Source organism: Molossus molossus, unplaced genomic scaffold (assembly GCF_014108415.1).
Source record: "Molossus molossus isolate mMolMol1 unplaced genomic scaffold, mMolMol1.p scaffold_m16_p_2, whole genome shotgun sequence".
Taxonomy (NCBI): domain Eukaryota; kingdom Metazoa; phylum Chordata; class Mammalia; order Chiroptera; family Molossidae; genus Molossus; species Molossus molossus.
In genome coordinates this window covers 23,184,487-23,209,276 of record NW_023425355.1, presented here as the reverse complement: position 1 = coordinate 23,209,276, position 24,790 = coordinate 23,184,487, and the positions used below count along the sequence as shown (strand labels likewise).

At 41.0% G+C, this 24,790-nt stretch overlaps 1 protein-coding gene across 1 annotated transcript in view; it reads right to left on the bottom strand.

Annotated features, from left to right (window-relative positions):
- The window catches only part of DIAPH2 (diaphanous related formin 2), a 924,489-nt gene that overhangs the window by 459,343 nt on the left and 440,356 nt on the right, over positions 1–24,790 (bottom strand). The window contains exon 21 of the mRNA XM_036270453.1: positions 18,744–18,983. Within this exon, the coding sequence (XP_036126346.1) occupies positions 18,744–18,983 (240 nt within the window). The remainder of the gene's footprint in view (positions 1–18,743; positions 18,984–24,790) is intronic.

The following is a 24,790-nucleotide window of genomic DNA, read 5'->3' as shown; positions in this document are numbered from 1 at the left end:
ATATGACAAGTCCAAGTGTCAACATCATTTCAAGGCTCAGGGTCAATTTAGAGCCAGAGACGAACTGTCCGGCAATTCGTGCCATCTGAAGGACAGAGTCACTGTGAATGTTCTTAATTAATTTACATGAAAATGAGGCTGATTTGTATCATAATTTACCATGTGCTTATTTATCCAAGAGTGGGTGACTGAAACAATATGCTCCATGATTGAAGATACATTATCCATAAGTCTTCTTTTTCTTTTTTTTTATTCTCACCCGAGGACATTTTTGCATTTATCTTGAGATACAGCAGGAGGGAAAGAGGGAGGAAGAGAGAGAGAAACATCGATGTGGGAGAGACACATCGAGTGGCTGCCACCCACATGACCCCAACCAGGGCCGGGGACAAACTGCAACCAAGGTACGTGCCCTTAGCGGGAACCGAACCCGGGACTCTCTGGTCCATGGGCCGATGTTCCAACCGCTGATCCACACCGGCCAGGGCTGTCCATAAGTCTTCAAACTGTCCCTCATCCTTCACCTAAAACTATTGGAAATACACTTAGGTGATGCTGTAGTGTGTCTTGTCTACTATGTATTACTAGAGTGATGAACTAGATAACCCAGAAGATCATTCATGCTTTTCAACTCAAACTCAAGCTACAGACTACCTCGTTGTTGGCAAATCGGAATTGTTGGTTAAATATTTACTCAAGAATTTTGAGTGAGGATATCACATTTTTGTTGCAGACATCAGGTTGTAAGGCTTTCCATAAAAACCTTGCATTGCAAATGCATTTCACCTCTCCTAACTTCAGGGCTAAAGGGTCCTGGCTTTAAGGAGCCAGGCGCCTCAAGCCACCTGCCAGACAGAGTTTATTCCTAGGAATGCGCAGCAATCGGAACACAGTGGGTGAATGAAGGTAAAGAAAAAGATGGTAAAAAGAGGAAGCAGCACCCCTATCCCTGACCTAGGCGCTGCGCCTAATACCGCGTTTCCTGTTTCCCGTGTTGGTGACCCCACATGGGTTGAAGGTCAAGAGGGAGAATGTTTGCGTGCATTACCTGCCATACATTACAGCGGAACAAAGCCGCAGACCTTAGCCCGACCTACAGAAATCCTACACCCGACAGGCAGAGCGCGCAGAGAATCATCAGCATGAGCAAAGGCCGCAGAAGCAGGCAGCTGGAGGAAAAATGTCCCCTTTCAGAAAGAGGCAGGAAGGTGCAGGAGGAGCACCAGGCTTTCTTGCGCATGGAGCCTTCATCAGAGCTGAACCGGATTTGCACATAAAGAATGAAAGAGATGAAGTAGTAAAGCAGTGTGGCTATTACGAAAGGAAAAGCTTCGGGACACATTTAAGCAGGTTTTTCTTTCAAGTGTATGAAACTTTTAATGCGAGGTAAAAGTCCACGCAGAGAGATTGCATCTGAAGAAAGGCCTTCAGACACCATCCTCTCTTTTCCTCCCCTTGGTCTTTATACAAATGGCCACGTGAAACTCAGCACACTTATCAACAGATCCTGTACTCAGGAAGAAATGGAACGGCCTAATCCCTGTGTGTCAAGGAGAGCCGGACAGACAGCAATACTACGTAACATACACTTACCTCGGACTGGCGTTGGGAAGAAAGAAGGGGGTGAAATGCACTGAAGGAATCTGGTTGAGTCATTGGAACAAGCCCATCTAAACTACCAATACGATCAGATAATTCAATTTCATTTCTTTCTAGTAAAAATTTTCCCTAATCATGGCTTCTTTTCTATTATATTTGTATATTCATGGAACAGTTAATATTTAAGCAATCATGAATGCTCCAGTGCATATACCAAAACAACTACTACTGCTTGCCAGTCTTGATACAGCACATGCATTCTAATGTTAATCTCCTTTATTTAAACAAAATGAAGTTCTGTGCTCTCTGCCAAGGGTTGTTTACAAATTATTGCTTTCTTCAACACCACCACACACTGCAATAACATTGAAAAAGATAATGCATTTTTAAGGATTGCAATTACCATAAAGACATTAGCTCTGTAGCTACGACCAGCCAGGTTTAATACATGCTTTCCTGGTTTTATTTCTAAATCTGTCACCAAAAATGGTTTTCTGGGCTCTACATGACCAGGGCTGACACTAATTCAGCCAAACGTAATTTACAGTGGAAAAATGTCTTACTTCTTTCTGTAGGCTTGATCGTCCCTGTTTTATACTCTTGGTGTCGGTATTATAATGGGATTTCCAACAAAAAGGGAACAGATGATATCAATTGTGTAAAAGTCAAGCACTTTAAGATTTTTACACTTGTTAGCTTAATTTATGGCAGCAATCTGTGAAAGGAGAGCGTAAACTTGAAACCATGACAACAGTAAATAGCATAAGGATTCATCTCCACCGTCGCCTTCAGGCCGGCAGGGCACTCAGGAAGGTAGTCTCCCAGAGAAGACAAGTTTTGCTTTTCTGCTCTTCCTGCTCCACCTCTCAGCATTTTCCCTTCTAAGCTCCACTTACTCAAGGAGAATGCCCTGCATATATGCATTAGCCTGCGATAGCCAGACCCAGTGGCAAATCAACAGTCATTTGTACTTATTTTAGGCAAGGCCAGAGAGAATTAATGAATTATGTCTATACTTTAAAAGGAAAAGCTGGACTAGTACTTTAAAGTGCTCTTAGTTAATCAACCTGCCTATGGTAGGCTTACCAAATAGAGGCTCCTCTGAGAATAGTTGTAACAAAAATCAAATTATTTTAAATTGATACAGAAATAGTTTGCAAGCATGAATATCTCTAAGGTGTTAAGTGGTTTCTTCTCAGAAATGGTGTAAGCATTAACTGAAACTTTTTTATTGTCATGAGTATTTTACTTAACAAAACTGTTTTATATGTATGAGGTTTGAGAGAGTGGGTGGAATCGTTTTTTGATGGTTTTATTTTGTTTGTTTTTTTTTCTCTGGATATAGCTTTAAAGATGATCACCACCACCAAAAGAGTGTGAGACCTGATCTCTCTAGGTATATATACTGGAAATCAATTGCATCTGGTGGTTCAGCATTAGTGGTATTAGCTATTTAAGAACTCTGAAATTCTAAGACATGTAATATTTGGTAAAGCATAATTTAGAATTTAGCACTGAGGGGCAGCTCTTCAGGGGCGAGTTACATAACTCTGCTAATGTTTGTAGCTATTTCTGTTCATTCATTTGTACTGCTGAGTACTATTCCACCATACGGATATAAATCATTTTAGTTATATTCTGCTGAACATTTCCGTTATATGGTTTCCATTTGGGGCGGGGGTTCATTATTACTTGGCACTATTACAGATAATGCTACCATAAACATTCTTTTATTATAGTAAAATACACATAAAATTTAGCATTTTAACCATTTTAAGTGTACAGTTAAGTGGCATTAAGTACATTCACATGTTGTGCAACCATCACTACTATACATCTCGAGAACTTTTTCATCACCCCCAACTGAAACTGTACACGTTAGACACTAACTCTCCATCTCTCCATCTCTCCACACACACCTGCCCCCAGGCCCTGGCAACCACTACTCTATTCCTGCTCTTTATGGATTTGACTGTTAAATGTAACTCATATAAGTGGGATCATACAATATTTGCCCTTCTATGTCTGGCCTATTCACTTCGCATAATGTCTTCCAAGATTCATAAATGATTTACAAATATTTTCACCCATTCTGTGGGTTGTCTTTTTAGCCTGTTGACAGTATCCTTTGAGGCTGTGGTCATTCTTGTACATGTCTCCAGAGTCCTTACGTAAGAGTTTATCTGGAGGATATACGAGGAGAGGTATTTTTGGAGATTGTATATTGAACATTTCTACACAGCGACCAAAGTATCTTCCAAAATACAGGCACGAAGATACATTCTCACCAGCAGTCCCCTTCAAAACATATTCTCACTCATACCTGATATTATCAGATTTTTAAAAATTTGCCAATCTCATGAGTATAAAATGATGTCTCATTGTGGTTTAATTTCATTTATCATAGGTCTGAATAAAAAATGGTACAGACACTTTGGAAAATGGTACCTTTTAAAATTAAACCTCTACTTTCCATATGACCCCGCAGTCCCACTCCTGTGTATTTATCCAAGATAAATGGAACTTATGTCTTGTATATGAATATTAGTAGTAGCATTATTTGTAATAGCCAATGAGTAGAAAGAACTCAAATGTCCATCAACTGATGACTGGAAACCAATATGATACATCCATACAATGGAATATTATACAGCACTAAAAAGGAGCTACTGATAGATGCCACATTATGCTAATTGAAAGGCACACCAAGCACACACCAAGCACAAAGTAACACAAAAGACAGCATTACTCGATGATTCCAGTCATATGAAATCCTAGAAAAAAGGCAAAACTATACTAATAGAAAGGAAATGAGTTGTTTCCTAGAGCTGGAAGTGGGGACTGACTGCAAAGGGCCATGAGGAAAGCGCACAGGTTGATGGCACTGTTCCGTACCCTGACTGTGGTGAAGGCTACACAACTTTATACAAATATCAACACTCATCACACTGTACCCCTAAAAGTGACTACATTTGATTATGTCAGTTCTACTTTGGTAAAGTCACTTCTAAAAATTACAGGTTAATTTCAAATCTCTCTTGGTTGTGACACATTTGACTTCTGCACTAGTGACAACACAACAAAGCCCTAAGGAGATGCTTTCAGGAGTTGATGACTACCCTGGACTGTCACTGACTTCCTGAAGCCTGAAATTTGGAAACAAAGAGGGATGTGAAGGGACCAGGCTGTGACTGATGGAAAATCCTTGGCACTTCGCTGCCACATCTCTCCCCAAATGCTTTCCCACTTTCCTCAGCACAGGCTTCCACGTAAATTATTCTCTTTTAAGATAAGTATCTAACCTGGCCAGTGTGGCTCAGTGGTTGAGCGTCGACCCATGCACCAAGAGGTCCCCGGTTCGATTCCCGGTCAGGGCACATGCCCAGGTTGTGGGCCCGATCCCCAGTGGGGGGCGTGCAGGAGGCGGCCAATCTGTGTTCTCTCTCATCAATGTTTCTATCTCTGTCTCCTTTTCCCTTCCTCTCTCTCTAAAATAAAGTAAATAAACATGTCTTTAGAAAAAAAGATATTTGCTTGAATTTTAAAACTGAATTCCATTCTCTGAACAGCCTCTGAATAGCTTCTATTTCCTTGTAGCAAGTTGTGACCCCTCCTCACACAGAGCATTAAACAGTGACTTTCTACATTTTTGTTTAACTTAGCTGTATCATCTCATGATATTCTGTTACTAAAGGAAATATTATATGATTTGTTTTGCCCAATTAGTGAATCAGGAAGAGTCTAAACATACAACAGTCACAGGAGTGCCATTATCTTGCCATTTTTGAATAGGTATGGAGTAATCCAGTCCAAATTTAAAAAAATAATACCATTTCATTATAGTACAAAGTAGGTAGAAACTTATGAGCAGCAGGTTTTTGTTTGTTTCTTTTTTTTTTTTTGCATTTATCTTCAGATAGAGCAGGAGGGAGTGAGGGGGAAAAAGAGAGAGAGAAACATCAATGTGAGAGAGACGCATCAACTAATTGCCACCCACACGACCCCAACCGGGGCCAGGGACAAACTGCAACCGAGGTACGTGCCCTTAGCAGGAACCGAACCCGGGTCTCTCTGATCCGCGGGCCGGCGCTCTAACCACTGTGCCAAACTGACAATGGTGAGAAGCAGTTCTAAAGATACTTTATTTTAGCATAAAAAGGGAAGAGAGTATCCTGAGAATGCAGATTTTTTAAAAACAGCATGGCTTTGTGCTTAACCCATGACAAAAGTCAGAGAGTCCCGGGTTCGGTTCCCACTAAGGGCACGTACCTCAGTTGCAGTTTGTCCCAAGCCCGGTTGGGGTCGTGTGGGTGGCAGCCAGTTGATGCGTCTCTCTCACATTGATGTTTCTCTCTCTCTCTTTTTCCCCTGACTCCCTCCCACTCTATCTGAAGATAAATGCAAAAATGTCCTTGGGTGAGGATAAAATAAATACATACATACATGCTATCACCACACCCCAAACCCCTGCCTCACTCCCCCTATTTCCCTCCATTTCTTGTGTTTCTTTTTTTTGTTTTTTGTGGCCTAGAACTTGAAAAATTCTATTCAAACTGTAGACCATTCTTTGATCTTCTTTACAGGCATTTATTTGCCATGGATTCTCGACTAATACATGCACTGTCATATCCCATTTGGTATTTGCCTATTGTATTGTTTCCTTGAATTTCTGGGGGTGACACTGGTTAACGAAATCCTGCATGTTTCAGGTGCACACTTCTACAACATCATCTGTACGCTGTACGGTGTGTTCTCCACCCCCAGGTAAGGCTCCGTCCATCACCATTTATCGTCGCTAAGACCCTCAAGGACTGGAGATATTTATTTTATGTCTCTTTATTCCTGCAAAGTATCTACCACAGGGTTCCACAGAAAGTAAGCGCTCAATAAATACGGCCCAGCCTGATGACTAGCTAAAAAGTATTTATATGTACAGTTGACCTTTGAACAACATGGGTTTGAACTGTGTGGGTCCACCTAGACGCAGATGTTTTCCAATACATACAGTGGGGCCCTAACCGCGCTCTCCCAACCGCAGATCAATAATAGTTTTCGAAACGTAGTTGGTTGAATCCATGGATGCTAAGGGCTGACTTAAGACCCAAAAGGTAGGCCCTGGACAGTTTGGCTCAGTGGTTGAGCGTTGGCCTGTGGACCAGAGAGTCCTGGGTTCGATTCCTGCTAGGGGCATTTACCACAAAAAAAAAAAAAAAAAGACCCAAAAGGTATAGTTGAATTTTCTACTGTAAAAGTATCTGCACCACCCCCCGCCACACACACATTGTTCAAGGGTCATTTGAACATAAAAAGTTCTGCCCGGCCGGTATGGCTCAGTGGTTGAGAGTCAACCCGTGCACCAAGAGGTCGCCGGTTCGATTCCCGGTCAGGGCACATGCCCAGGTTGTGGGCCCGATCCCCAGTGGGGGGCATGCAGGAGGCGGCCACTCGATGTTCTCTCTCATCTATGTTTCTATCTCTCTCTCCCTCTCCCTTCCTCCTCTCTCTAAAATCAATAAAGAAAAAAAAAAGTTCTTAGGTTCTCTCAAATCGTCACAGAGATAACTGGATGTTCAGTGCTGTATTTCAATATTAACTGTATTAACTGCTGCATTATAAACCCCCTTCCATGGCTGTAAGTCCCCCTTCTTGAAGGTATACCACACCTTCACTAGGATGGCCTCCTGTGATGGGAGGGTTGGTCTGTAAGACGATCAGTCACAGTAGCCACGTTTTTGAACAACAGTCTCATACAGGGTCGAAATCCTCTTCAAGCAGAGCTTTCATAGAGTAAAAAGGCATTTGTTTCCAAACTTACTAATTATATTCACTAAATGCTGTTCATGTTGTCAACTTTCCCCCACTGTGAGAATTACAAAATCAGCCATAAGATTAAACTCAGAAAATGACTACAGCAATTCACAGAACACTAAGCCAGCTGGGTTCATTTAAATCCTCTCCGGAAACAGTCTTTGTGGCGAACCAAGAAAGACCTACAGCTAGTCCCATAAATCATCTTTTTTTTTTTTTGTCTGCTCCAGTGCTGGATTGTTTATTGCCACCCCTGATATATGGGGAACTCATCAAGAAACAAAAAAGCCCTGGCCGGTTTGGCTCAGCAGTTAGAGCGTAGGCCCTCAGACTAAAGGGTCAAGGGTTCGATTCCAATCAAGGGCACATGTCTGAGTTGCAGGTTCGATTCCTTCACCCCAGGGTTGTACAGGAGGCAACCAACTGATAGGCTCTCTCACATCAATGTTTCTCTCTCTCTCTCTTTTCCTCCCTGCCACTCTATCTAAAACTAAATGGAAAAATATCCTCAGGTGAGGATTAACCAAAAAGAAAAAGATACCTCAAGAATAAAGTCATCAAATCATTTAAAAAAAAATAAACAAAAAAAGGTTTTTTTTTTGTAAATTAAAGGATCATTCATATCTCCTAGCCATACCACACAACAGAACTGTTCATTTATCCACTTTTTAATCACAGTGACCCTGACAAGTATAGTTATGGTACAGTGTTAAGTTGTGGGTTTTTTGATATTTGTTTTTTTAATTTTTTTTCCTTTACTGATTTTACAGAGAGAGGAAGTGGGAGGGAGAGAAAGACAGAAACATCGATGAGAGAGAACATGGATTGGCCGCCTCCTGCACGCCCCCCACTGGGGATTTGGCCCACACCCTGGGCATGTGCCCTGAGCGGGAATCGAACCGGTGACCTCTTGGTGCATGGGTCGACGCTCAACCACTGAGCCACACCAGCTGAACTTTTGTGTGGTTTTTAAAAAGACTTTTTGAGAAAGAGGAAGGGAGAGGGAGAGAGAGAGAAACAACAACATAGAAGCCAGACCTCCATGTCCTGCCTCCTGAACACCCCCTTCCAGGGATCAAGCCTGAAACCCAGACTGGGAATCGAACAGGTGACCTTCCAGTGCATGGGACAAGGCCTAACCAACTAAGCCATACATGCCAGGGCTTAACTTGTGTTTCTTATAGCAGTATGAGCATAACATTTTTTAAAATGCAATAAAATACAGATGTATTCATCCTTTTTGTTTCCTTGAAATGCAACTGTATTTAATAAGTCATAAATCAACCCCTCACTAGAATTTTATATCAAAATATATATTGCTGGCTTTTTAATAATTATTATAGTTAGAAGATAAGAAATATAATTTGGCAACTCCTACTTTGATTTTTTAACTGCTTTTCCCAAGTTTATCAATGTATGTATAAGAAGAAATATTTAGCCCTGGCTGGTTTGGCTCAGCGGTTAGAGCATCCACCTGCGGTCCGGAGAGACCCGGGTTCGGTTCCCGCTAAGGGCATGTACCTCGGTTGCAGTTTGTCCCCGGCCCTGGTTGGTCGTGCGGGTGGCAGCCACTCGATGTGTCCCTTTCACATCGATGTTTCCCTCTCTCTCTCTCCCTCTCTCTCCCTCCCACTCTATCTGTGCAAAAAATGGAAAAATGTCCTTGGGTGAGGATTAAAAAAAAAAAAAAAGAAGAAATATTTAATCCAATCCTCTTTCTCTCTGATCATCCAGTTCTGAAAATCATTCATGGTTATTTCTTACTCTTTCATTCTTTTTCGCTTTTGTTTTATCTCTCAGTCTCTGTGTATGTGTCTCTCTATATATACATAAACACACATGCAGACATGCACACACACACACATACACACCATTTTCTGGCTTGGTCTCGCTTTCAATTCCTTTTCCTTGGTCCTTTCCCTAATGTAAAACTTTTATCCTCACCCGAGGATATTTTTTTCCATTTTTTGTACAGATAGAGTGGGAGGGAGAGAGAGGAAGGGAGAGAGAGAGAGAAACATCGACGTGAAGGGACACATTGAATGGCTGCCACCCGCACGACCAACCAGGGCCGGGGACAAACTGCAACCGAGGTACATGCCCTTAGCGGGAACCGAACCCGGGTCTCTCCGGACCGCAGGCCGACGCTCTAACTGCTGAGCCAAACTGGCCAGGGCCTAATGTAAAACTTTTAAAAACTAGAATGTCTTTACATCAAAAAGGTCATGTGTTTGAACATGGGAGGACAAAAACCAGGCAGAGCTAGTACACAAGGGAAGTATGTACTATATATATTCATATTACCCGTCAGAGCAAGTTCTCCGGGCATATGGGAAGCACCTTTAACTGTAACACAGTTAGTGCCAAGGACAGCAGCATAGGCTTCGCAATATTAATAATCACCGTTAAGGGCATGGGGTGTGTGTGTGTGTGTGTGTGTGTGTGTGTGTGTGTGTATGTGTGTGTGTTTAGAGGACAGAACATTTTCACATACATAAGTAAAATAGAAAAAAATGTTGAGAGGAAAAAAATGTCTCCACAGCAGTCAGTATTGACAAGGAATACTAATCAAGTCTGCATCAGACAAATTACATTTACAAACTACTGTTCTCCAGAGAATTTAATAAACTGAAAATCGGGGGTATAATGAAGTTTTCACACAACCTATGGTGTTGTAAATGTGATAATATCTAAACAGATGTAATCAAATTCTGAGAAAACAAACAAGTGTTACATTTAAAGTATTAGCTGACTAATTTGCACCAATGAATATAAATTAATGAATATTTCAACTTAGAGGAAAAATCTTTAAATAAGCTCATGGGATGTTGGTATTTTTAGAGGCAAGTAGGACAGTAAAGGTGTGAATTTGTTTCTTTTAACCAGAACTCAGGTTTTAAAAAAACTAATTCTGATAGACATACTCTCTCATAACTATACCAAATCTGAAGTACATCTATGAAACTGGTTAATTACTGTGGGCAACACTGATCATATAGTTTTAGCCTACTAACACGCCAGTTGATCTTTTCTTCCATCTCTTATTCCAGAGAATGAGAAAGATAGAATGTATCTCCACATTAACACAAATCTAGAAAATGGTGTGACCATTTGGAAAAAAGGAGAGAACTAACCGGGAAGAAAGCAGTTCTAAAGACAAAAACACACAAGACTTTCATATGTTTTCTTCCTATTTAAGGAGTCAATCTGACACATCTTTTTTTTTATCCTCACCCGAGGACATTTTTCCATTTTTTGTTCAGATAGAGTGGGAGGGAGAGAGAGGAAGAGAGAGAGAGAGAGAGAAACATCGATGTGAAGGGGACACATCGAGTGGCTGCCACCCGCACGACCAACCAGGGCCGGGGACAAACTGCAACCGAGGTACATGCCCTTAGCGGGAACCGAACCCGGGTCTCTCTGGACCACAGGCGGACGCTCTAACCGCTGAGCCAAACCGGCCAGGGCTAAGGAGTCAATCTGGATGTGCTGATAACTATAGTACAAACGCAGATAGAGAAACAAGTACCCTCCAACCTAGTAGTAGAAAAAGAGCTGGTTTTCTTTTTCTTTTTTTTTTTCTTTATTGATTTTAGAGAGAGAGGAAGGGAGAAGGAGAGAGAGAAACATTGATGAGAGAGAACATCGATTGGCCGCCTCCTGCATGCTCCCCACTGGGGATCAGGCCCACAACCTGGGCATGTGCCCTGACCGGGAATCGAACCAGCAGCCTCTTGGTGCATGGGTCGACGCTCAACCACTGAGCCACACTGGCTGGGCAAGAGCTCACTTTCTAACTCTATGACAAAGCAGGTGGTAGTGTGTTCACAGGATTATGAACTCAGGAAGCCATAATCGTAAATTTTCAACTTGTACAGGGCTGGACTTAAAAAAAAAAAAAATTTATTTTATTTTATTTTTTCCATCACCATTTATCCCCTCTATGCCCTCTTCTACCTCCGCCACCCCTCTCTCCCTGCCCCTGCCATCACCACACTGTTGTCCATGTCCATGAATTCTATTTTTTTTCCTTTTTCACTCAATCCTTCCACCCCCCTGAACACCCCCACCACCAGAGCTGTCTGCCTGCTCAGAGGGCTGCACTTTTTTTGTTTGTCTGTTTGTTTTTTTATTCCTCACCCGAGGACATTTTTCTATTTATCATTAGATAAAGTGGGAGGGAGGGAGGGACAGGGAGAGAGAGAGAGAGAGAGAAACATCAATGTGATAGAGCCACATTGACTGGCTGCCTCCCACAGGACCTGCTCAGGGCCAGGGACAAACCGCAATGGAGGTATGTGCCCTTGACCGGAATCGAACCCGCGACTCATTGGTCCATGGGCCGACGCTCTAACCACTGAACTAAACTGGCCAGGGTGAGGTCTGCACTTGTTTTGTTTTGTTTTTTATCCTCACCCGAGGACATTTTTCCATTTTTTGTTCAGATAGAGTGGGTGGGAGAGAGAGGAATAGAGAGAGAGAGAGAAACATCGATGTGAACAGGCCACATCGAGTGGCTGCCTCCCGCACAACTAACCAGGGCCGGGGACAAACTGCAACTGAGGTACGTGCCCTTAGCGGGAACCAAACCCGGGTCTCTCTGGACCGCAGGCCGATGCTCTAACCGCTGAGCCAAACCGGCCAGAGCGATGTCTGCAGTTTTAAAGAAGGAAATGAAAATCAGAAGAAGCCTGCGTTTTGTTCAGATTTTAAGCGACATGAAAGGCGCTGAAGGTGAGAACTTTGGACCGGCTCTCCAGGCTGGCATCCAAGCCTCTTGGTTACTGGAGCAATGCGATGACCGAAGCAATCTTTCAGTTATAACATTTGCCTGGATGCACAAGTCCACATGCCCTGATTCATCATATGCGCTCTAGCATCTATAACGAGCAACATATGGGAATTAAAAGATCTTACAGAGAATTGTTTCTTTAAAAAATTAATTTAGTGTTGAATAAATTTTAAAACTCCCGGACTTATTGACTCAAGGAATATTGATGCTTGCTGTTTGCAAATTACAAATTCGGGTATATTGATTTACATGAAGAACTGCGGGGAACAATAACCCCATGACACAATTATAGAAACGGAATCTAAAATGTCACCAGTGGCACAGTACCACAGTGGTGTGACATTCATCTTTAAGCTCCAGAAACTATTCAGTGACTCTCAATGATGAGAGCCCATTAAGCACAATACAATAAAACACAATGGTCTTAAATAAAGGTCAACCATCAAATAGGTTGAACAAAGGAAACCATTTAAAATTAAGAATGATATCCTGTCCTGATGTCATTCTAGGGTGCTTAGTTATTGCAGAGGTCACAAGATGGTGAATGTTCTGGTTTCGGTATAATATAATGAGGCCCAGACAAACCCTTCACTTGAAAGGTTTGTGTCTACTGGTCATGAGTTATGAATAAATGGTACGGTGTGTCACTATATTATATGATGCCATTTTAAATGCAAAGTACCATGGCTGAGCTCCTGTGCATTTTGCTGTGGAATGAGATCTTACATCACTGATTACAACCAGTGAATCAGAGAGATTACCAACTGAAAACTCTCCTGCAAACACCCCACAGGAAGGAAACTTTAAAAGACCCAGAGAGTCTGGCCGGTGTGGCTCAGTGGTGGAGCATCAACCCAGGCACCAAGAGGTCGCCGGTTCAATTCCCGGTCAGGGCACATGCCCCGGTTGTGGGCCCAATCCCCAGTGGGGGGCATGCAGGAGGCAGCCAATCGATGCTCTCTCTCATCGATGTTTCTCTCTCTCTCTCCCTCTCCCTTCCTCTCTCCCTGAAATCAATAAAGAAAAAATAAAAAAGACCTAGAGAGAGAACAAAGGAAGTTTGGAAAGAGGATGAACATTCCATTCAACCCATACTCGACAGTCTAATCTTCCCTTACACAGAATCTTTCCAAGACAAATTACATCCCTCGAAACAATTTTCGTCTCAGCCAATGATCAACCACATTGCCCCCAAATTGAAATAATACTAAACACTGTCTGATAGGAAAAAACATATGTCAGTGAACCAAAAGAGACCATCGGATTCTAAAACTAGCTGGAGCCACTGAAATAACTTGAGTCCCGGGAAAAGTTGGATTCCACTCTGCCTCTGACACTGAGTGGTCCTGGGTAAGCCATGTCTCTGGAGAGCAGATCCTCCTTGTGAAATACGAGAGCAGCAGCCAACCTTCCCTACACAAAACTATATACTCTGGGAGCACATATGCATAACGCCAAGTGATAGCTCTACAACGATTCAGATGATTCTGTGCTGTTTTTTATTACAAATATACAGGCTGTACTGCCTGGAAACATTAACATCTATTCAGGGAAGAGAAACTTTCTATTAATATACCTACAATTACTTCCAATTCCATTTGAATAGAGAGAGAGAGAAAGAGAAAGAGAGAGAGAGAAAGAGAAAGAGATTGCTCATTTTACAAGCTACCAGAGTCAGGAAAATCCACATTTGATTTTTCCCATTTTCAGAACACAGCAAGTAGCAGTTGGTTCTGTAATGCTTCCTGGAAATGAACTACTACAAGCAAGCACTCCGTTTTAGTGCAATGATAGGCAGTTTGCTGCAAGGATTTGGATGCAGAAAATCTAGATTTAATCCTGACTTTGAACATTTACTAGCTTTTTAATTTCTTTTTTTAATCCTCACCTGAGTTATTTTTTCCACTGGTTTTTAGAGAGTGGAAGGAAGGGAGGGAAGGAGGGAAGGGGAAAGAAAGAGATACATCAATGTGAGAGAGGCACATCGATTAGTTGCTTCCTGTATGCACCCCAACCAGGGCTGGGGATCAAACCTGCAACCCAGGTACATGCGCCCGACTGGAAATTGAACCCAGTTCCCCCCGGTTTGTGGGCCAACGCTCTATCTGCTGAGCCAAACTGGCCAGGGTATGAACACTTACTAGCCTTTTAATATTGAAAAATCACATAACCTCACTGGGCTTCAGTTTTCTGTTCTTCAAAATGGGTGAATTGCTGGTTCACATTTATAGCAAATGATACATTTTATGTTTTTACAAATAAATCATAGCACAGTGTTTCAATTATATAGTCAATAGTTTTGCTGGTAAAAAAAAAAAAAACAAAAAAACATACCCTTTATATCTGACAGGTCCTAAATTTTCTCACTTTAAAAAAATCAACACTTATTCTCAACATTCACAACAAATCCTTTATTTAATCAAACTGCCTGGTTTTCATTCGATGGTAATTGATCTAAGACGTCATATACAACTGACTCTGGGGATAGAATGTAGAATAAAATACACATCCAAACTCCACGAATTCTGAATCTTAGAAGACAAAGAGAAATGAAACAATTATAGTAAAGTGTGGACAGTTCTATAATTATTGTCCTCACAATGTGCACTGAGAAGCAAAAAGAGCAAAAGGGCAAAAATCAGATAAAGAAGAGCAGCAAAAGACATTACAAAAAGGCCAAAGGCCAACTGCTTCAGTTACAGGTTTGAAAAGGACAGAAAAGGAAATGGAAGGCAATTAGGAGGCCAGGGCCCAAATTCTAGTTTCATAACTAACGTGACCAACTGTCCTGATTTGCCTGGGACTGTCCCCAGGTTAGCACTGAAAGTTCCACCACTCAGGAAAGCCCTCAGTCTTGGGCTGACCAGGACAATTATAAGGTTAAATAAGGCCATATAAGCAGGGCCTAATCTGATAGGGTTAGTGTCATAAGAGGAGGTCCAGATCTCTCTTCTCTTTCTTTCGTTCTCTCTCTCTCTCTCTCTGAGAAAAAAAGGTGCATGAGAACTAGGCAAGAAGGCAGCTGTCTGTAAGCCAGGAAGAGAGCCCTCACCAAAAATCACCTAGGCTAGCACCTGGATCTTACACTCACAGTCTCTAAAACTGTGAGAAAGGAAATGTCTGTCGCTGAAGCCACCAACCTGTAGTGTTGCTATGACAACCCGAGCTGACCAATACACTAACCAAAGTATTTCACTGTTCTGAGTATCAGTTTTCTCTCCTGCACACTAACGAGGCTAGACCAGATCTCTTCTGATATTAAGATTCTCAGTTTATATGAATACAATCCACGATTTCAGCTGAAAAAAATTAGACATTCTGAAATTTTTAGAGTGCTTTGGTATGACTGTTTTCTTAGGTCTTTTGTAGATGGTCTCTTGGATTACATATTTTCTTTTTTTTTTTCCTTTTATTGATCTTTAGAAAGAGAGAAAGGGAGAGGGAGAGAGAGACAGAAACATCATTGAGAGAGAACATCAACTGGCCGGCTCCTGTGTGCTTACGTCAGGCAGAGTCACTTTCTGTTGCTTGCAAACAAAGATCAGTGGGTATCTGATCTAGTACCCACAAAGCTGAGTGCCTAGGGAGTTTGAGTATTTGTCAATGTTCTGTCTGTATGCAGATTACATATGTTATTATATACTGAAAACATAAACAACAAATGACCCTGTGTTGCAACACTGCGATTGGTTGGAATGTTAATAACCAACAGGCGAGCACAGGCCCAGCTGACACTGGGAACTCATCTGCATGGAAATGATTTTTATTACAGTTCAGCACCCTGGTTTGGTGCCTCACAAAGTGATAATTCACTGCTGAAAATTAACAAAGCATTTTGTGGTGGTGAGGGTAGTACTTATAGTAATGATACTCTTTAGTGATATTTGACATGTAGGTTAATCCATCTGTTTTCCTTTTCTTCCCAAATATTACAGGAGCCAACTGGGACCATTTGAATTTTTAATATGGCTTTCCTACAAGATACAGTTAATAAGTTTAACTGCGTATACCATGGCTCCTTTTTAACTAGGTGAATATTTTAACATACTCTATAGCTTCTTGCGAAAAACGTTGGATTGCAGTTTTAAATTCACTGAGAAAGAAAATTGTCATTAGAATAATTTAGGTGGTTGAATGGTATCATATTTAAAGCTTAATCAGTGCTCTACAAAGAAAGTTCCCTGAGCGATTTTTTAAGGAAAGAAAAAAAAAAAAAAAACACTAAGAAAAACCGATCACGTAATCTTTTATAATAGAACTGGAATGTAACAGCAATTCTAGCTACTCACACATCAGTAGTCAGTTAATTCATTTGCGGACAGATTACAAACCTAACCTATTTCTATGTACTTCGGTAAATTTCTGTCATTTTCGACATCTACATCTCCTCAGAATCCTTTTAATCCCAGACATTATAGGAATATCATGCATACATATGATGTTTATCTTCCTTAATGACAAGATAAAACTGCTACTGAAAAATGGGGGGGTGAGGGGCAGAGATTTTATAACATTCACCTCTTTCTCTTTCAGAACACCTATTACTACATGATAGTATTTCCCACAAGGTTGTTTTTCATTTTATTTGAAGTTGGCAAAAATCTCTGTGCCGAGTCCTCTGAGCCTACCTCTAGCGATAGGCGTCAGGACAGCGCTGTGTAAGAGAACTTTTATTTGACAGGTAGATGACAGGAAGCAGCCTCTCTCCCAAATATAAAATGTAACTGGAAAATCCTTCTGTGAGATTAATATCATCTTTAGTTGCTGTATACAAATGACTTATTCATGCTGGCTTCAAAAAAAAAAAAATCTGTTCATGTAATTAATTTGAATAGTGTGAAATTAAGACACTTCAAAAAAGGTACATTTATTCAAATTAGGAGAGTTTGTTTTAAATATCATTTTACATGAATTAAATGTGAAATAGGTATATAATACAAATTGCCAATGATATTTTCTTTTAATTTATGATATTTCTGTAATCATTAACACTTTAAGATTCTTTCATTGTACATATAGCATACACTCTAAACCAAGTTTCATTTTGGTAAGAGATGATTTCAAAAAAATTTATTTTTTCTTTATTGATTTTAGAGAAAGAGAAAGGGAGAAGGAAAGAGAGAGAGAAACATCGATGAGAGAGAATATCGATTGGCCGCCTCCTGCACGCCCCGCACTGGGGATCGGGCCCACAACCTGGGCATGTGCCCTGACCGGGAACCTCTTGGTTACATGGGTCGACACTCAACCACTGAGCAACACCGGCCAGACGAGCTGATTTTTATCATGAATATATGATACGCAGTACAATGAAAAAGTCTAAAATATTTAGTTTTGCCCTAAAAATCTGGCTATAACTTATTCTAGTTTATTAGAAGCATTGCCTTATTCTCTCTGGCATTATAAAAGAATTTCACATGTCCCCTAATATCACAACAAGATGGAGTAAAAATGTTTTTTGACAAATTTAGCATTCTGGATATCTTCCTTTCTCTCTTTCCTTATATCCCTCAAAAATAAATCAGGAGCAAACAGATAGAATTCCATTATATATCCTATTATCTACAAATGCTATTCTTTATGTCTGAGTTAGAACCACCAGAAGCAAATCATTTTTGATACGTATTAAAATGCCTGTCCATGTATATGTAATGCACATCTATTTAATGCATGAATAGAAAAGAAATTTATATTCATTCTTAGATCTGGGATTCTCGTTATAATATACTTCAGCAACTAACCAAAGTTCTGCAATGTTTTCAGATGTGAGAGAAAAAAGAGGTGAAAGAATGGTGAGATGTCAAAGATAGATTGCTTGTTTTCAGATTTATTTTCAGCTCTCGCTTTCTTACAGGTCTTCACCTCAGTCTGTTCAGCTTTCTCTCAGCAACAGACAGATCTTTTCTGAATAAGGTAGTTTGTTCTAGCCTAGAAAAGGACCTATACAATCACTCTTGTGCTTCTCTGGTTCTTTGTTTACTTTTCACAAGAATTAAAATCTCAAAAATAACACTATAAAATGGCCTGATCCAAGGAATAAGACAATTTTCCCTGATTTTTAAAAACTTTTAGTAAACACAGCAGATACGTAGTATAAGCTTAGTACTGCACCACTATCCAACGATAAAGAGTATTATTTTCTTAGAGAAGAATAAGCAAAGCACATTCAAGAAGAAATTTCTGGCTACTCACTGAACTTCACTCCTCAAATACTTTTTGGAGAGGCATAATATAGGTACAAAGAGATTGAAATACAAGACTGCATCTACATTATCAAAGCAAATTTTCTTGATCAACAAACTCTAGTAATATTTGCTCAGAAACATTTTAGTGTCATCCTGCAAAAGAATTTGCCCACCCATTGAAATTTTACTGCAATTGAGAAATTATTTATCTGTTTTAATTGAGATATAATACACAGATCATAAAACTCACCCTTTTTACGGTCTACCTTTTTTGGATTGTATACTATCGCTATTCAGAATAACCCCCTTAGAGAGCTCGTATTATGAAATGGAATAAATACATAAAAATGTTATCTTACCTTACAAAGGAAGTTGATCCTAAAACCCAAAGACTGGGCATTTCTTGAGCCCGAGTTCATGTAGTTGCCAACCAAAAGAACTAACTCTAGGAGTCTGTTAAAGCTCTCGCTTTTCTTCAGTTCTTCACAAGCCAGAGTTACTGCTATGATGCTTGGTCTGATGTTGTTTACATGTTCTTCAAAAGTAAGCTTGAAAAGAATGCTGTTGAGACGGGGCCGTAACATCTTCACTGAGCTTATCTGTAAGACAAGGCATGTTCGATAAGAATATATTTAAGGTGTTATTTCTCTCTCTAGTGGGGATCATTTTATAGACAATACTGGAAAACTTCTGCATAAAGTGAATTCTCTCTGGGTTCACAACATAATCTTACTACTCCTCAGTTTAGACATGCCAAAAGAGTATTTGTATAAAAGCTTAAAAAACAGCTGTTCAGTTTTAAACAAATTAAATCATCCTTATAGCATTAAGATAATATTATTGAAGGTAAACTTTATGTTAACAAAATAACCATTAGGCATCGATAGCATTTTTTTTCCTTATCCTCACCCGAGGACATTTTTGCATTTATCTTCAGATAGAGCAGGAGGGAGAGAGGGGGGAAGAAAGAGAGAGAAACATTGATGTGAGAGAGACACATTGAGTGGTTACAACCCACACAACCCCAAACGGGGCCGGGGATAAACTGCAACTGAGGTACGTGTCTTTAGCGGGAACCGAACCCAGGACTCTCTGGTCTGTGGGCTGACGCTCTAACCGCTGAGCCAAACCGGCCAGGGCTGAGGTACGTGTCTTTAGCGGGAACTGAACCCAGGACTCTCTGGTCTGTGGGTTGACGCTCTAACCTCTGAGCCAAACCGGCCAGGGCACATCGATAGCATTTAAACTGCCAACAAGCTGTCCCTGAGGTGAACTAGGAAAATTTACAAATATGAAATTGAGTTGAGTGAGTAGTCAGGTCACAGATAAAAGATGTAAATAATGACAGAAAATATGAGTGGACCCACAGTTCCTAAAAAATTACCTATTACTATGCTGTTTGAAATCAGAGGATTAGCTCTGATAGATCATTTAATAATTTTTAAACCTGTGATATCTATTCAAAAATATATTAAATGTTGATACATGCTCTAAAGAATCTCACCTATTTCACAGAACGTTGATGTTAAATAATTCGGTTATGGTAAAATCACAGGAACTGACTTTTCAGTCCATTATTCAAGAATTCTATGTTGGTTTTCTTCAAAACATTCCAACTTAGGTCTTAATTATTTGTTTCACAGTATTGGTGCACGTTCTCTATTCCCTTTGGTATAGCTCCTGAGATAGTAACTTTTTTTTTCTTTATTGATTTTAGAGAGAGAGGAAGGGAGAGGGAGAGAGAGAGAGACAGAAACATGGATGAGAGAGAACATGGATTGGCCGCCTCCTGCATGCCCCCCACTGGGGATCGGGCCCACAACCTGGGCATGTGCCCTGACTGGGAACCGAATCGGCGACCTCTTGGTGCACGGGTCGGTGCTCGACCTCCAAGCAACACCAGCCAGACTAGTGTTTAATTTCCTATAACTCCAAGTCATTTAACTAGTTTTCAGTCACCAAATGAAGTCTGGGAGACAGGTGAGGGGAAAGTAGGCACACATGAACATACACAAGCACACACACGGTTAACAGTCCTAATTACATTTCTTTTCTGCACATGTTGCTTCGTTTCTTGACTACAAATGCCGGACTCAGACTAGGCACTAAGATATCTGTAGATAACAGGCAAAGAATATGCAGCATAAAAACAAGTCCTTAAACCACAAAGTACCCTTCAAAAGCATCCAATAAGCTGTTGAATAGACCATATCTGCTGTAATATGGAAGCAAGGCAAAGTCTATCATTCTTCTTCTTTGAAATGAACTTGCCCATTAACCATGGTGTCTGCTCCTCCAAAGATTAACCTTTGCCTTCTACTAATCCCCCTGTATGCTTTCATGATTTTATAGGCAGATGTATCAAAGTATGCTGGGAATATCCACCTGTTACTACATTTATGTAGGTCTTATCACTTATCACTAGCTTTCTTATATAATCAGGATAATATACAAGTCATCCTACTGTTTCTTTAGTGCTCAGATGATAGGTTTAAGACACACCATCTTCTCAAAAAAGTTCCTAATATAGCCTAAATCGTATAACCCAGTCATTTGAAAACCATATCTAGTGATAAAATCAGATGACTCTAGGTGGGTAAACAGAAAATAAGTGCTGATGATATTCACTGAAGGAATAGACCACTTTAAAGTCTTATGCCTACGATGTTTAATGAAGGCTTCACAGTAGAGGAATACAGATGGATAGAATACACACAGAGACAGAGACAGAGACAGAGACAGAGACAGAGACAGAGAGGGACACAGAGAGCAAAGAGTGAGAGGAAAAAGTGGGACCAACAGGAAGACGTGGAAAGAAACAATGGTTGTGTGAAAAGGTTTATTATTGGTTAGGAATACATAAGGTATATACCTAGGGACAGGATTTGGACCAAAGTTCCTCTTAGAGCCCATGGAAAGGACATAAAATGAGAAGCTAACCACATCAAAATCTATGTCTCCATAAACGTGTAAATCTCCTTGTATGTGTTTATGTGGGAATTTTTCTAAGTTTTCCCATGCTTTTCTGCCTTCATTTCTGCCTCTACCATAAGTCTCCAAATTCCTCCCCGCTTGATTTTCCCTTTCCTTTCACTGGCAACTGGCCACCATTAGCACAGAGGCTTGTTTTATATCATTTTAGATATTTAGGGAATAGTTTTTCAGTGTCCCTGCTGGTTAAACAATCCAGGGGTACTTTGACCAGGTGCTAATCACCATGCACCTGCTCCTCTGGCCATGTTTCACAGGCTGCTGGGCCCCAGCTCACCAGGAGGCCCCTGGTCCCTGATCAACAAGGAATGTAAACCCGAGGCTCACATTGATTTGTAGTCTTACTTCAGTTCTAATACCGCTTGTCTTCTTCATTCATATTTTTATCCTTTTGGAGCTGTGTGTTTCCAACCTTGGCCTACAAACCCAGAGCACGGTTTCGATCTGTTTTTTAAGACCAGCTCCAACTGAAATAATGTGACCAAAATGTACTGTAATGACTGGTAGTAACAATAACAACAGTGACTGACGTTTACTGAGTACTTTGTGCCAGATATTTTTCTACATAGTATTTTATTTTATGTGTGTGTGTGTGTGTGTGTGTGTGTGTGTTGATAGATAGATAGATGGATAGATAGATAGACAGACAGACAGACAGACAGACTTGATTCTGAAAACAACATTAGGGAAAGATTATTAGCATTAGTCTCCTTCTAAAGATGAGAAGCCCCAACCAGTGTGCTCAGTGGTTAGAGCGTTGGCTCGAGGCCCAAAGTCCTGGGTTTAGATCCTGCTAAAGACACGTACCTCGCCCTGGCCAGTTTGGCTCAGCGGTTAGAGCGTCGGCCTGCGGTCCGGAGAGACCCGGGTTCAGTTCCCGCTAAGGGCACGTACTTCGGTTGCAGTTTGTCCCCGGCCCTGGTTGGTCGTGCGGGTGGCAGCCACTCGATGTGTCCCTTCACGTCGATGTTTCTCTCCCTTTCTCCCTTCCTCTCTCTCCCTCCCATTCTATCTGTACAAAAAATGGAAAAATGTCCTCGGGTGAGGATAAAAAAAAAAAAAAAAAAAAAAAGACACGTACCTCAGTTGCAGTTTGTCCCCAGCCCCGGTTGGGGTCATGTGGGTAGCAACCACTCGATGTGTCTCTCTCACATCGATGTTTCTCTCTCTCTCTTTCTCTCTATCTGAAGATGAATGCAAAAATGTCCTCGGGTGAGGATAAAAAAAAGAAAGATAAGGAAAGCAAGGCACAGAAACACCCAGTAACTTGCACATGGTCAAATTGCATGCTGAAGACCTGGGGATGTGAACTGAGGCCATTAGGCCACAGCACGCAGACTCTCAACCACTATGCCACACTGCCTCTTCGGTCACACTGGGAGCAGTATGTATGAGCAGCTGGAACAGAGACCAGTGGCAGAGACACCGTTAGGATGTCTTCAAAGTGGCCCGAGAAACAGGTAAGGAATGTGTGTGTCCAGAGCTCGGTGAAGAACAGGATACAGCAGCTATTGAATACATTGTAAATATTGGACTCAGCTCCCTTTAGCCAGCTTAAATACATCCTTTCTATTAGAAACGGTATTACTGAAAACGTGTTATTGTGCAATCAAGACCCTATGGAGGAGGGGAAGCTATACTGGGTGTCTCTCTAAACGGGAGCAACAAATCAGCACACATTGATCGACAGACAGAATCTGATACCATCGCAAGGGTGACGTTTTATGAACAGAGTGCACTGACAGACAACAGTTGAATCTCCATTAGAGGATTTCCGCGTGTAAGGAAATGTCTTGGATAACTAAGCTTGGAAATAATACAAAGCACTGCGCAATATCCCCAGCCACAGATACAATTATTAAAAGGCTCATGTCTCATAAAGGCACTTGAGTGCGCCTAAGTGATAGAAGTAAATAAAGCAAAACTCGGCTGAAATGTCTGTTTGTTTTCAGTTGTGGTCCCGCGCAGCGTTTTAGTTGACTGGCATCCTTTGTTTTATAATTCATTCCTAGAAGCGCTGAGGGATGCTGACCGCGGTGTTGTATTATGTAGGGGATTTATTTGGGTTACAAGGTACTTGTCTATCAAATCACATCAAGCACCTATCATTTCTTTAGCTGGTCTGCACTGTATTAAAAGAAATGTGCATTGACAGCTTTAGTGAGAGCAGCTACAAGTGGGTTATTTCCCCAAAGAGTTGGACACAGTTTTGTTTATATATAATTTGAATTTTATACACTTCACTACCTATACAGCTGCTGAATATTGATCTACTGCCAAGCTACCAAAAGAATCCAGAGAGAAAGTAAAGAGGCACAAGTATAAGAAGCACATGTGAGGGAGGAGGAGAAGGCCACGCTATTCCTGTGGTCGAGTTTTGTTCACCTTTAAGGTTCTTTCTTTCTTTTTCTTTTTTTTCTTTTTTTATCCTAACCTGAGGACATTTCTCTATTTTTGTTCAGACAGAATGGGAGAGAGAGAGAGGATGAGAAACATCGACGTGAAAGGGACACATTGAGTGGCTGCCTCCCTCATGACCCCGGCCAGGGCCAGGGATGAATCGCAACCGAGGTGCGTGCCCTTGGCTGGAATCGAACCCACGACTCATTGGTCCGCGGGCTGACGCTCTAACTGCTGAGCCAAACCGGCCAGGGTTAAGGCTCTTTCTATTATTCCTTTTATACTGCTAAGAAACACACCTTCACCTACCATCGTATCTGAGCCTAACTAACCCCCCTAGTCTCTTCAAAACACAACGTTAAGACTTCATTAGAGTTAACAGATGTATTTGTAACAAATGTACATTTGTTCCCAGGCGTTTTCCCCAAATAGTTAAATATTAGAACCTACTGCACCCTGAACATGTGGAATAATTTTGCATCCGTGAATATAATAAAGGAGATGATGATTATGTCATATAGACTGTGTGTGTTAAGTTACACAGCAGGTGAAACTGCCTATAAAAGTTGTGAGACCCAGGCTCAATGACTGAACAAAACTCTGCCTGCTAGTATGGAAATAAAGCAGGGACATCGGTGATTCTCTGCTGAAGAAATAATTTTCTCATCCTCGTTCAACAACAACCTCAAGGTAGGGTTTCTCCTGCTCCTGGCTGTACTTTCTACAGCACACCTAGTACCTGGCCTGGACAAAATAATTAGTACTAGTGTACATGCTATTTGGGGCCGACGGCAGGTGTTTGTACATTTGATGCAGGAGAAATAAGAGCAATGGTTAATCTGTAAAATGAGGCTTTGGAAAAACAGAGTGTTGAAAATGGACTCTCTTCCAGGGAAAGAATGATGTGTTGATAAAGTATCCTTTCCTCAAAGATGGTGATATGTGGAAATCATGCATCAACAAACATCGACTTGTCTGGTCTGGAACGGAGCACAGTAACGATGTCTGTCCCAAA